Source organism: Elephantulus edwardii, unplaced genomic scaffold (assembly GCF_000299155.1).
Source record: "Elephantulus edwardii isolate Elephantulus edwardi_28Jun2011 unplaced genomic scaffold, EleEdw1.0 scaffold00028, whole genome shotgun sequence".
NCBI classification, from domain to species: domain Eukaryota; kingdom Metazoa; phylum Chordata; class Mammalia; order Macroscelidea; family Macroscelididae; genus Elephantulus; species Elephantulus edwardii.
The window spans coordinates 16,435,635-16,450,361 of NW_006399778.1; the positions used below are offsets into that span (position 1 = coordinate 16,435,635).

The 14,727-nt window shown below is 52.0% G+C and overlaps 1 protein-coding gene across 1 annotated transcript in view; it reads right to left on the minus strand.

The window, feature by feature from the left end:
- Positions 1-14,727, minus strand: part of ARHGEF10L (Rho guanine nucleotide exchange factor (GEF) 10-like) — a 149,556-nt gene that overhangs the window by 69,230 nt on the left and 65,599 nt on the right. Inside the window, exons 14-18 of the mRNA XM_006883599.1 lie at positions 13,224-13,369; positions 10,148-10,329; positions 7,254-7,369; positions 6,680-6,807; positions 5,108-5,208 (exon numbers count right to left, since the gene is read on the minus strand). Of these exons, the coding sequence (XP_006883661.1) occupies positions 5,108-5,208; positions 6,680-6,807; positions 7,254-7,369; positions 10,148-10,329; positions 13,224-13,369 (673 nt within the window). The remainder of the gene's footprint in view (positions 1-5,107; positions 5,209-6,679; positions 6,808-7,253; positions 7,370-10,147; positions 10,330-13,223; positions 13,370-14,727) is intronic.

Sequence of the window (14,727 nt, forward strand, 5' to 3'; positions counted from 1 at the left end):
AATGCAAGAGGGGAGTGGACCCAGTGCAGCACTTTCATTTGCAGGCAAGGAAACCAGGACCCAGGATGTCTGTCTCTCCTGGGACCACACTGAGCAGTGGCAATGCTAGGGTCCTAGACTTCCCCCCCTCCTTCAGTGATCTTAGTTTGAAGATTAAGACGCACCTGATTCAGGCCATGGTCTTTTCATGCATCTGAGAGCTGGACAATAAATAAAGACAACCCAAGTGCCCATCAACAAACAAATGGATAGAGAAGCTGTGGTATATTCACACAATGGAATACTACACTGCATTGAAAAATAAGGAACTCATGCAATATTATTCAAAATGGGTGACCCTGGAGGACATTATGCTGAGTGAAATATCTCAGTCACAAAAAGACAAATATTGCATAGTGCCACTGTTGCAGAACGGGACTGACGTCAGGGTTGGGGTAAGACTGAGAAAAACTGGATAAATTCTGTATACTGCATTGAAACTGATAAGGGAGAGAACAGTTTAAAAGCGACATATGATAGGGTATTAGGGTTATCACAAGAGTCCAGAATTAAGGTTGCATAGTGGAGTGTATTCGGGGCCGGGGGTTGTATACCAATGAAGGAATTTTTCTTTTACTTTTCAAAGAGAGGAGTGAACTGGTAGGGAGGGGTGGGCAGGGAGAAAAGTGTAACAATGAGTGGAAATCCAAAATCTCTGTAAATGTTCATTAAAATTAATAAAATAAAATTTAAAAAAAGATGACAGAAGAATTGATGCATTTCTACTGTGATATTGGAGAAGGGTACAGAATTAACTGTCAAAAGAACAAACAGATGTGTCTTGGAGAAAGTGAAACCAGAATGCTCTTTGGAAAAAAGAGGGCGAGGTTTCGTCTCACATAATTTGACAAGTTGCTAGGAAAGGCTATTCCTTATAATAAAAAAAAAGGCTATTCCTTAAAGGGACATCATGCTTGGAAAAGTAAAGTGTCAGTGACAGAGGGGATGATCTCCAATGAGGGACCAACACAGTGACTGCAGCCACGGGCTCAGGTGCATCAGAGCATCAGAGTGCCCAAGGGCAGCGCTCAGATGTGCTGCTCACAGGGTCGCTCTGAATCATACCCACAACAACAGCATCCTTCAGGGGGGCGCTCTGGCAGGCTAGTGGGCAGGTGAGCAATGTGAAACCAACAGCTGCTCCTCAGGAGAAAGGTGGGCAATCTCTATCAGTGCAATTTACAGCCTCTGAAATCCCCTCGGCAGGTCAGCTATGGGTTGATTCCGACTAGACGGCAATGACTTTGAGGTTTTCATCCTTCTAGAAGCAGAACTGCCCTCTTCAGTCCCAAGCTCCCCCACTCCATCCCTTAGTGGATTACGATCTTGGCACATGAAGATAAACGGAGTAGGCACTGACAGAGGAAGATATAGGGGGAAGATATTAAAGGAATCACGTCTTTGTGAATAAATGTTTGCAACATATTCTATTTCTAACAGGCTCATATTATCCCCCACCCCCAACTAGGCACTGCAGATAAAAAAAACAAACTGGCAAAATAAAATGAACAAATTATTCAAGCCCCAGGGGAACCTAAGCATTCAAATAAGATTTCAAATGACTCTTCTTCCATTAAAACTTTTCCTGCAGTGGAACTGTGTGGAGGGGGCAGCTGAGCGTCTACACAGGCAGTGCTGAGAGCAGGTCCCACACCAACCAGCTCCTCTCCTCCACCCCCAACACCCCCAACACGGCAGCTTGGGGTCAAATAGGAGTTGTACCCCACCCTGAAGGCAGGTGCACAGACACCCCATGGTGGGGAGGGGAGTGTGTGGCTGAGAGTCTGGCCGGAGGCAAGGGAGCAGAACTCCCACAATCCTTTGCAGCCTCTGCACAGACTTCTCAGCAGCTGTTTTCATCCTCTGAAGACATCTGTCACCCAGATATGCCTGAGTACAGGCCGAAGCAACATACACAATAGATCCCAAAAGGGACTTGCCACATGGAGCCCCTGATCCTGCCCTCCAATACTCCTCTCCACGCAGCGAGAGGGATCCACTTAATAATAGAAAGCGGGCAGGAACCAGCTCTTGAGGCTACAATGAATACTTCCTCACACCCACAACACATCCATGTATCTCTTCCAGGGGCTCTGAGGTAGGAAGGGGAGGTGGCCTGCGTCTGTTAGCATCGCAGTCTTGGAGGCCCTGCGGGGCAGTTCTACTCTGTCCTGTAAGGTCAGTATGAGTCAGAATGAACTCAATAGCAGAGCTTTCACCCTGGCTTTCTGAGAGGCCTGCTCCCCATAGGCCCCTCCATCTCCTTCTCTCTCCTCCCTCAGCTCTGATCACTCTGGTCGTCTTCTCCTCACTTCGGGGCTTCTGCACATGCTGTTCTCAAAGCCCACGTCCTTTGACCCAGGTTGTCACACAGCTTCCTTCTGCATCCAGCCGTCACCTCTGCAGAGGCCTTGGCTGCCCAAAGTCTCCAAACCCCATCTGTCGACAGTTCCATCTGTCCACCCAGCTTTATCCTCTTCCTGCTGGTCTGCTCTCTAGTTCACGTCTTCCGGTCCCTCATTAAGGGGGCCCTGGTGGTAATGCAGGCAAAGTACTGAGTGCTCGTTGGAGTCAGCAATCTCTTCCTCTCGGAGGGCGGAGGATGAGGCGGTCTGCTTCTATAAAGATTTACAGCTCTGGAAACCCCTTGGGCGGTTCTACTGTGTCACTACGAATCAGGGCAACTTGACAACCGTGGGTTTGGGTCTGGGGTTTGGACCTTCACAAACTGTAAGCTTCTCAAGGTCAGAGCTCTCGGTGTTTTGCCACTGCTTTGTCCCCTGTGCCCTAACTTGCTGGAGAGACTCAAATGGTGGTTGAATTCACGAAAGCCAGGAATGAAGGGCCTGACTTATTTGGAAAAACTAATTCAAGAAACTATTAGAAATACATATTTACCTATTTAAAAAACACACCAAAAGCAAAATGATAGCATAAAACCAAAGACATGTCCCTGCTGACAACTACAATCATTAAGCTGGAGCTCAAGTCATATCATAGGTAACTATAAGCTAGCAAATGTAGGTCGGTCGAGAGTACCTCGCCAACTTGAGGAAGGAGAAAGGACAGAGAAGGGGATCTGCAGGTTACCATGGATCCAAATGCCAACTCAGTGCCTTCCTGCTGTGTGACTGAGGCAAGTCTCCACCTCTCTGGGCCTCTGATTCTTGTAAAGAGAGGACCCTTTTTCTCTTCAACAGAAAGAACCTGCCTTGAAGAGAAAAGATGCATGTGTAATACTTAGAAAAAATGCTTACTCCACAGGAAGTACTGCATTACCATCATTATTGGGATTATTACGTTATGAAGTCCATACCCAAACCAGAAAACCAAACTCACTTCCCTCGAGTTGGCTCCAACCCACAGTGAGGGTGTAAATTTGGTTTCTGAGGCTGTAAATTGCACTGGAAGGAGACTGCCCATCTTTCTCCCACAAAGCAGCCAGTGGATTTGAACTACTAGCCCTTCAGTTAGCAGCATGACACATTATGCCTGTACCAACAGAGTTTGTTAAGAGAGTTCAGAGGAGAAAATGACAGCGTCTATAGTGAGTCTTGTTTTGGTTGAGGGTAGGGTAGGTATTTTAGAGGAACATTCTTCTAAGTGGTACAGCACTCTTCTGTCAATTTGCTGTACTGAGGTAACCTGGGTTTGCTGTGATACTGAACCACCTTGTGCCACTGGGGTGTCAAATGCCGTAAGAGTTGCCCAAGATGGACAGTGTTTGGTGGAGCTCCAGTTTAAGACAGGTTTGGAAGCAGGAGTGGCGTTCATTTCTTAAATTACATGCCTCTGGAAACTCTGTGAACTTGGAGAAATGACGATAGTTACAGAAAGGCTTCAGGTCTTTTGTTCTTAGGTTCACTATGAGTCGTGCTCATCTCAACAGCAATCAGCAACAACATAGTGAGTTGCACTGCTGACCCAAAGGCTCCATCACTGGCTTTGGGAAGAAAGATCACAATTTCTTTCCCACTATAATTTACAGCATCAGGAATGCAATAGAAGTTCAGAATCAACTCAACAGCACTGAGTTTGAAATTGGGTTGAAAATCAGTTTAGTGCAGCACCTATCTCCCCTCTACCCACTAATTTAATGATATCTCATTCAGGAGACATATAACATTGGTGTTATAACTATAACAAAGTGTGCTGTCAGGGACCCCTTCAGAGTCCTGATGAGCAATGATGTCACTTTAAAGACTAAGGTGTGCCTGATGCAAGCCATGGTTTTACCAGTCACCTGCTATGTATCTCAGAGTTGGACAAAAAGAAAGAATGACAGAAGAATAATTTTGTGGTGTTGCAGAAAAGTCCTGAATATCCCATGGAATGCCAAAAGAATAAACAGATGTCTTAGAGAAGGTGCAACCAGAGTGTTCTTTGGAGGTAAGCATGTCAAAGCTTTATCTCATGTACTTGGAGCATGTTGCTAGGACAGGCTATTCCTTGGAGAGGAACATCATGCTTGGGAGGTGGAGGATCAGCAAAGGAGAGGAAGACCCTGAACCAGATGGAATGCCAGTGATTGCCACAATGGGCCCCAGTGTGTCAGGGATGCTAAGGATAAGGGTTCAGATCTGTTATTCATAGGGTCTCTACGAGTCATACTCAACTTGACAGTATCAAACAACAACAACCACAACCATAGACTCAACCCTTTTAAGTGTAACACTCACTAGTTTTACACATAGTCAGAGTTAGGCAGCCATCACCTCTGTCTACATTTAGAAGTCATTCCTCACCTTGCCCCACCCCAGGCAAAGACAGCCTCTAGGTTTCTTCCTTCTCCTCCACCCCACCTCCTGGCAACCACTCACTGGCTGTCAACTGGCATCACTTTACAGATGGAGAGACAGAGGTTCAGAGAGGGTCAGAGGCACAAGTTCAAGGTCACTGAGCAGAGCAGAGCCTCAGAACTCTGGATCCACAAGTTTCCCATCCCACCCCCCACTAGCCCAGAGCCTTCCTGCTCCCCACTGACCCTGGGCACTACGCAGACATATCCCCCTAAACCTCACCTCTCTGCACCCCTGGCCCTATGGCACCTTGCCACCGGGGTACTCACGGAGTCCGATCTTGGCTAAGTGCAACCTGTTGACCCAGGAGATCTTACTGAGGGGGTTAGGGGTGATGAAGACCACCATGAAGCTGATGGGGCGACCAGACCTGTGGAGAGAGGGGTGCAGGCAGGAGCCTTAGTGCCTGGCACAGTGACGTAACTCACCCTGGGCCACTGCTTGACTTTCCTTGACCCAAGTGACAAAGATGGAGGAAGGGCTGGTCAGAGGTCTGGCAAAGGCTTCAATCACCTTTCACCCAGTGTGGCCGCAGGAGGGGAGGCCCCCTTGGTCCACGGCTGGGGCACCAAGCAGAGTGCAGGACCTGGTTTCTATAGGCCTAGATATGAAAGGCCCCTCCAGGGCTCTCCCTGGCCACCTGCCCCACCTCTGAAGATTTCCATAGGCCTTATCAGACAGCTGGATATAAACGTGACCCCTCCCCCCAAGAACGAGCCTCTGGAGGGACAAGCAGGGCTCTCTCTGGCCTGTGCCCAGCATGGGACACACAGCATGGCTTATGAAGCGCTTGCTGGGCAGATGCACAAATGAATGATGAACAAACAGGCTGAGCACAAGTCTGCAGCAGCCGGGAGTCACCGCCTCTCCCACGCTGTCCCTGCACCTTCCAGAAGCAGGGGCCCTTTGGTCTCTGAGGCCTCCTGTGCACTGAGGGCCATCCCAGTGCCCTGAGGGTTGCACAGGAAGAAGAGGGTCCCCTGAGGGGTGCACAGGGAGGAGAGGGTACAGGGAAGACCACTTAGCAGGTGGCAGCAGAGTCAGGGAGAACTCAGTGCTTAAGACCCTGAGCTCCATCCGCCCTGCACCCTGGGCCTGGGGCCCTGCCTCAAGCTAATCAGTCATCTCCCCTTCCTCGCCGCCACTGCACTTGTAACACGTTGACCTCCACCCTTCTCCAACGAGGGGACCGTCAGTTATATTCTGGCCCCCTCCCCATACCAGCTGAGGTGTCAAACTAGCTCTACCCGTCACTAGGAGTCTTTGGAGTTGTTATGTAACTGAGTTTCAACTCATTTCTAAAAGAAGGATGATGATACATGCCTCGCACAGGACAGAGGAGTGTACGTGGTGGGCACTTCCAGGCTCAGTCCAGGCTAGTGCCCCGCCCCCGTACACCCCTCCTCCATCTCAACAGGGCTGCCCAGCTAATTCTGCCATCAGTTCCACAAACCCCGGTTTAGGATTTCCAGTCCACAAACTCTTGGGCTGGCCATTCGGGACTGGGCAGTGCTGGTGGGAGGCTGGGTCCCTAGAGGGCAGACAGAGAACCTGGTCCTGAGGTCTGATGTGAGGGAGCAGGACATGACGCCAAGGTGGCCAACTAGTGCCAGCAGGTTTAGTATCCTGACAGGGGACCCACTGAGGCAGGACCGTTCATTCAACCATCTTCCCATGAACACCTATTATGTGTTAGGCACTGTGCTGAGTGCAATCTCAGTGCTCACACCCGCTCCCACCATGGCAGTCCTGATAAACGGGGTGTCTGTCCCCTAACACCCCCAATCCTCAGCGGCCCAGCCCAGGCAGCAGCCCTCCCCTGCCCAGCCCCCTTCTCTCACTTGTCAGGTTTCCCAGGAAGCAGGAGCCGGAGGCGGCACTTATTGGCCGAGTGGATCTCCTCCTCCTTCACCCGCATGAGCCTCTGCAGGGCCAGGCACCAGTCTTGAGCCACAGTCATGTTCAGATTCTAGGAATAAGGAAGCCAAGAGGTCAACCCAGACCAGCTCTGACAGCACAGCAGCATCCCAGCAGGTAAACTTACACAGCCTGTGCCAGGGACTTGTCACTTAGTCACCGGCAGGAAGCCAACTCTCCATCCCCGGGTTCAAGTCCCCCCAGGTTCTCCTCCTTGGGAGAACAGACTCCACCCCAAAGCCAGTTTCCTCTCCAACTTTGGAGCAGAGGCTATAAGCCCGACTGGCCACTGTGCAGAGGACAAAGGCCCAGCAGCCAGGATTTAGACTTAAAGGCCGCACATCTGACTTCCACCATGGATACAGAACTCTGGCCACTATTGCCTGCAGGAGGTCAGGAGTCAGAGGCACACCAGGGAAAGAGATGAAAGAGAAGCCCCCGGTTCTCTGACCCCAAAGAGAACCTTGGGACCCAACAGGGCCGGGCCAGGCGGCATACCTGGTAGGTGCCATGCAGTGTGCTGATGAGAAGGGTTATCTGCTCGACCACGGCCAGGTCCTTCTGCAGGTCCTGCAGCTCCTGGAAGAGGCGCGGGGGGCCGAGGTATACCTTGTCTGGGCAGAGAAGAGACCCCGCTCAGGCTCAGGATGGGAAGAGGGTGGACCAGAGAACAGGAGGCCACCGACTACAGAGCATGGAAGCTGCTGCCCTGAGGAAATGGCATGGGGATAAGCAGAGGGATGTCATGTGGCTCTCGTCCCAAACAGCTCCTTGTGTAGGTGGGGAGACAGCCATCAGAAGTCTAGCCACTGTGATCCACGCTACAAACTCAGAGGCCACAAGGCAAAAGAATCTAGGTCCTAAAGAATCCTCTGGGGCCAGGAAATAGAAGGAACAGCAAGGTGTACAAAGATGTACCAACAATCTACTATGTGCCAGGTTCTGTGCTAGGTGCCGAAGATACAGCAGGAAGCACGACAGACAGAGATCCTGCTTTAACAGAGCTTATGACCTGAGGTAGAAGCAGCCAGTGAGAGCCCCATCCGGGGGAAGGTGTTGGGCAATGGGATATTATTGAGAGACCAGGAGGGTGCCCAAATCTGTAGGATGGTGAGACTGGGAGAAGAGGAGGGCACAAGGGATGGACAGCAAGATAGAGAAGAGACCAGCAGGCAACTCGGGGCATTCTTGGATGGCACGCTGGGAAATGCGGGCTATATTCTAGCACCCACTCATTCACTCCCTGTTGTCAATTTCAACATGTAGCAACCTTCCATAAGGTTTCTGAGGCTGTAAATTGCAAAGTGAGGAGATGGCCCAATTATCCCTAGAAGTCACTGGTGAATTGGAATCACCGGAGACAAACAGTCTTTGGGGTTCACAACGCAACTGCCTGTGGGGCTACACCAGCAGAGTGTCCTCCACACTCTACATGCCAGGGCTTCTCAAGCTGAGGTCTTACGGAATCTCCTGGAGGCAGGTGGTCACTCTGCGTTTTCATTCAGATTATTATCTAAAAAATCAGAAGGCACAGCCTGAGACACTTTTTAAAGCCACATTCTGCTCCCTGGTGGCAGTTTCCACAGACGTTTGTTCTGAGCAAGGCTACTTTCAGGGCCACCAGGTCAGGAGCAATGAGCAGAGGTGGTCTCGGGAGATAAACAGTGCTCACAGCCAATCAGGAATGAGGAAAGGCTTTGTAGGAATTCAAATGGAGTGAGCTGGCAAGAAATGGGAGTCCCCCTAAATCATCCTGTGCAAAAGGCCCAGGAAATACACAAGAACCTTGTCTTAGCCGTACCATGCCCATATCGCCAGCAATTTGGCAATAACAAAACAACATCACCCATCACATTAAATTAATGTTGTTCATCTGAATTTTATTGTTTTGCAGCTTTATTTTTACTCAATTTGTGACTCTGCCTTGCCTTTATGGTTGTTGAACGGCTATTAGCATACGGAGTTTATGAGAGCTAGTTTTCTATTTCTACATAGTTGAGTAACAATATCATAAAAATCATGGGAGGCCAACTAGGGTTCAAGAATCCTCTTCCCCTTTAAGGGTAAGGGGCTCAGCTGTACTTGGTGCAAGTCTGAAGAGCTCACGTACAGCCAGCACAGTCATGGAAGGAGGGGGTCCCAGAGCACCAGCCCGCAGGAGTGGAGAGGGAGAGCGGGATCTCACGAGGCTGAGACTCTGAGGGAGGCAGGGGCAGGGCTGCCCTTTTCAAGGAGGTTCCTGTGAACAGCAGGTCAGGTCTGCAAGCCAGCCCTTCCTGCCCACAGATCTGGGAAAGAAACGCAGCATCCCGGAAGTGGGCACAGCTGCACTGCCCAGCTCCCCAAGGAAAGGGGGTGGTGCAATCATTCTCAGATCTTCCAGAATTGCAGGCACTCCGGGGGGGGGGGGGCAACCTCCAAAGTCAGGCAGTGGACGAAGCCTGGCTGGTGGGGAGGAGGAAGTGAAACCCAAATGTGCTCCTGCCTGTGGAAGGTGCTCCAGGCATTGTAGGCATTCATTCACCCAGCATCCTTCATTCATTCAGCAGACGCTCAGTAAAGCCCTCAGCCGTCGGCTCCAGGCAAGGGCTGCAGTCAGGCCAGCATGGCTGGGAGCCAGCTGGCTGAGAAAAGGTCCGAGACTTCACCAAGCAATGGGAAGGCTAGAGTGGATGTCAAGGCTGAGAGCGACACACACAGAACGGATCTGTGTTCTGAAGTCTGTATTTTGAGACTGGATGGAGGGGTGAACCAGAGGGGACAAGGATGAAATGGGGAGAAGCAGTCAGGAGGGGCTGGGAGCAGTGGGCACCCTGGGAAGTCCATAGGCAGGGAGATGGTTGGTGCTGAGCAGCCCCTGAACTCAGGGTACTGGCAGGGCAGAGCACAGAGGGTGCCGGCAGAGTACCTGGCATCCCTGAGCCTGGTGCCTGGGGCAGGGGGCAAGGAAAGTGTTACCTAGATACCTCCCCATACAGGGAAGGGAAGTGAGAAGAGAGGGGACACGTGGGCCAGAAGCACAGGAAGGCAAGGCAGGCAGGAATTGGAAGGTACTCGTTTGACCCAGAGTTCCTGTGTGTATAATATGTGTGTGTTTGTTCGTGCATGCCCATTTGTGCCCATGTGTGTGTATGTGTGCCTGCATGTGTGTGCATGAGTATCACATTCTGTGTGTAGGGAGGGGTGTGAGCAGGACAGGATATATGTGCACTTGTTGAGTGGGTGAACAGTGGGTGCATATTGCTGTGATGTGGGGCTGTAAAATCCAGAGCCTCTTTGCCCAGTTACCCTTCAGCCTGGGGTCCCTGAGACAAGTGGAGCCCATATGGCCTGGCAAGAAGCCCCCTCGGCCAGGGCAAGGTGGGCAGGGTTGCAGGGAACACAGTACTCACTCTGGGATTGGCTTGCAGGAGGGGTCTTCCTGGCACCAGCGTGCTGGATAAGCACATTGTCCTTGTCGTAGGCACCGCCCTCCTGGCCCACCTCCACCACCTGCACCTGGGGTAGCGCCGTGTTCCACTTCACCACGTACTTGGGCCCCAGGGGCACCAGGCTGCTGATCTCCAGCTGGCCCCTGCCAAGGACAAAGAGGATGAGGCCCTGGAGAGCTGGCACCACACTGGCCACAGGGTCAGCCCAGGCACACCAGTTCAGCCAGGCACGCGGAGCCCAAGCAGTGGGCACAGGCCCACACCAGGGCGGGCAGCACAGGGGGCCATCATGGAGGCAGAAGCACCAGGGGGCAAAGGCTCAGCCCCAGATCCAGAAAGAACCCATGCACCTTTGGGCCCCAACACCACACACCACCTACCTGTGGTTGGCAGGCCTGAGGAAAGACAAGAGGAAGGGACCTGGTTACTGTTACTGTGTGCTTTTGATGGGAGCTGAGACCCACAGGGACCAGGGTTGAATGGCAGAGGGACAAGCTCAGAAGGAGGAACCATGGCAACAGAGGCCAGGACGGGGGGACCACACAGGGGCTTCTCCCAGGGCTGGACCTGGCTTCCCGTCAGCCCTGCTAAGAAGTCTGTAGTATTCTAGATGAAGGCATTGGTGCTCAGTTTAAGTGACAAGTCCCAAATCACTTGAACCAGTTCCCAAACCGGGCCGCTTACACCCATATCACGCTTTTCATTCCTGGCAGACCCAGAGCAAAAGGGCAACAGAGAGGGTGATGGGAAAGCCGCCGAACTTCACAGTTCTGCGTTCATGAGTAGACATGACATTACAGTGCATGCATGAATGAGTCAGCCATGCACACTGCTCCCTGGCCTCTGGGACACAGGTCTCTCTTGGGGGGGCGGAATCCTGCCAAGCTCCTAGAGACAGGGCTGGGTCTTGTTCAGAGCTAGGAACTACTGGCTGGCACATAGTAAGAGCTCAGTGAACACCAGGATTCACAGAGGATGAGGGTGAAGGAACAGTGAATACGTGTCTCTGCACAGGTCTGTACCACGTGACCTAGGTCTCAGAGAAGCCCCAGACCTGCTGCTCCTGGAGCAGAGCTGCCCCCTGGGCAGCCTCCACGTCCCGGGGTGCTCCAGCTGGGAGGGGAGAGCCAGGCTGGGACCAGCAGCTGATGACAGAAGACTGCTCGCCCTCTTGATCTCAATTACTGCTGCACGTTGTTGTTTACGTGCTATTTTTCTAGTGTTGTCAAACAGCGAGCGGAGATTCTCCTCCACACCGGTGGATAAGAGCCCCGGCTGGGAAGGTCACAGCTGGAGTTCGCGGGAAGCATTTGGTAAAGGGCTGCACTGCCAGATGCTTACAGGGCCAGAGAGTAAGCGAATGGGGTCAGATGGGCCCAGGGAAGGACAGCATAGACCTGGCCCTGACAGAATGACCACACTACTCAACTCCAGGCCCTCATGGCCCTAGCGATGTGGGCCCAACTTGCTGTTGCTGTACATGCCATTGGACTAATGGCCAGATCATGTGCAGATAGGAAGCTGCCTAGGGCTTCCTTGGTTGTAACCTTTATGGGGGCAGACCATCATGACTTTCTCCTATGGAGGTGCTGGGGGAGTTGAACCATTGACCACTGAGTTAGCAGCCAGACACTTAACCATTATGCTGGCAGGGGCCTTCCAGTCTGCCGTGTGCTTCAAATTCTCAAAAGGAAATTCAATGTCTCAGCTTGTGTGATGAGGGAAGGACATCATGCTTGGGAGGGTGGAGGGATGGCGCAGGAGGGGAAGGACCTCAATGAGGTGAACTGATTCAGTGACTGGGGTAATCGGGATGGGTATGTTGGAGACCGTGTGATTGGCACAGGATAGAGTAGGTTTAGGGCTGTTGTACACAGGGTTGCTATGAGCCTCAGGCAACTCGACGGCACTTAACAACAACAACAACAGCTTGTGTGTGAACTCTGGGTGAGCCAAACAATGACCCATGCAGGCCTAGGTCAACTTGTCTATGCTCATCTACTAATCAAAAGGTTAGCAGTTCAAATCCACTCAGCCACTCCACCCAAAAAAGACCTGGTGACCTGCTCCTTAAAGATTACAGCCAAGAAAATCCTTCCGGGGCAGTTCCACTCTGTAATACTTGCTGTTGTTGCTGTGTACCTTCTAGTAGGAAGTGACCCAACAGCTGACCTGCCAGTGGGTTTTCAGGGACAGCAAATCACATAAGAAGAGATTGCTCAGCTTTTCTCCTGCAGAGCAGGTGCTGGATTCAAACCGTGTACCTTTTCATTAGCAGTGCAATTCCTTACCACTAAGCCACCAGGGAGCTCTGGTGGCCTAGTGGCAAGAAGCTATGCTACTCATATGATTGCACAACTTGATGTGTGTTAAAGTGAAGGAAATGGGCAAGACCTTGTACTAAAAACAATGTACTCGAACTTTGTAAATAAATCAGTAAAAATAAAATAAAGAATAAAAAAAAAAGACAAAGAAAAAAAAAAGCTGTGCTGTAATCACAAAGGCACGCGGTTTGAGGCCACCAGCGGCTCTGAGGGAGAAGGGTGGGCAATCTCCTCCCATGTGATTAACTGTCTCTGAAAACCTGCTGGAGGGTCAGCTATGGGTTGGTTCTGACTCTACGCTATTCAGTAACAACAAGAAACCACCAGAGTCCCCCTTGTCATACCTGTTAAGTGCCGTCGAGGCGAGTACCACTCATAATGACCCTGTGAACAACAGACTTGAATCCTGTGCTCCCCAGTGCCACCCTCCTCATCTCTGACACACTCAAGCCCACCGCTGCAGTCGCCCTGTCAATCCATCTTGTCGAGGGGCTTCCTCTCTTTCGCTACCTTTCCAAGCATGACACTTAGGTCGTCACAAACTGGAATGAACTTAACAGCAACAGGTCTGGGTGTTTTTCGAATGGAACCAATGTGCTACCAGTTTATAGCCTCTGGCCCAAGAATTACCCTCGCTGCCCCCGTACGGTGCACACTCTCTCCTGCACAGGCTGGTGCCCGACCCTGAGCCCAGGAAGCCCAGGCTCACTCACTTGTAGTTGATGTTGGCACAGACCAGCATGTCATTGAGCAGGAAGACCCGGCGCTCCTTGGACTTGATCAGCTGCCCACGGTCCCCGTACACAGTCTCCGTCAGCGTCTCACACAGGAGCAGCTGCCGCTGGCCCGACGTCAACAGCTGGGGAAAGGAGGGCAGGGCTAAGTCAGCGCGGGTTTTCCGGCCCCTTTCACTGTGCCGAAGACCCAGGACTCTTGCACTGCACGGAAAGGGGGACAGAGATTGGCAGAGGTGGGGACGGTGACATGCTGCACTGAGGAAAAGACCAGAGGACCCTGCCAAGTTCTCGGTCCCTTGGAGACTCCCAGGAGTCTGACAACCCCTCTCTTCTCAAGCCGACCTCAGCAGCCAGCACCCCTTTGCAGGGGAGCCTGTCATGACCAGGTGGCTGCCTATACAACCGCACATGGCCAGCACTGCCACTGTCCCAGGCCACAGCCGTGCTCCACCGCTCACCAGCTGGGAATAACAGAACACCAGACCTGCTAAACGGACCACGCTACTTGGCTCCAGGCCCTCGCAGTCCTGGCAAAGTGGGTCTCACTCGATGTTGTTAGGGGCCATCTACCTGTTGTTAGGTGCCATCTACCGGATTCTGGCTCACGGCAATCTCATGGGCCACAGTAGAAGGCCCTTCACCTCCCCAGGCCTTGGATTCTGAAGCCCCCACCAGTCGGATCATACAAGGTGACTAGCTTGTGACTAGGCCTGGCTGCATGTGTAAAATGAAAATGCAAGGTTCCTTCCTCACAAGGTATGCAGGTGTTCCAAGACAGACGGCAGAGCACTGAACCAAACATCAGCTCCCCTGAACACAAAGCCCTGTGTATCTGCACAGGTGACCCCTATGAAGCTTGCCCTGAGGGTGACAGGGGACACTCTGTAGGGAGCCACCTCCATTACTACCGCTGTCACAGTAGTCTCAGGTGACCTTGACGTCATCCCCACCAGGACCCTGACCTGCTGGGCAGTCTTGACCCCTTCTGTTCCTTAGAATAGTCCTGAGGAGGTCAAAACCCTCTAGTCTCAGCACCTAAACCTGGCTTACGGTCTTAGCCTGGACTCCTGGGGCCCAGTCCAGCTCGAGAACCACCTACCCAGGCATGGACTTCCTGAGAAACATCTTTTTCAGGGGTTCTTTTCAGGGGGAATTCTGTAAAATCCATTCCCAAAACCCACGACTCTGATGAGCACTATCCTCCTTCCCTCTACCAATCCTCATCTTCACTACGAAAAGGACAGGTCACCCCCAAGTCTCCTCACCAGGAGAAAGCGCCCTGTTTCCCAAAGAACTACGTATCTTCTAGACTCTGACTGCATCTGGCCACAAGAAGTGCTACACGTACCCAGCCCACACTGGGGATAAAGAAAGTTCCCCAGGCTCCTGGCGGCAACCCCCACCATTATTCCATATTCAGGCAGGAAAAAGAAAACCGGATATTTCACAAATGCGCCTCTGGAGGGGCCTGATGGGCCAC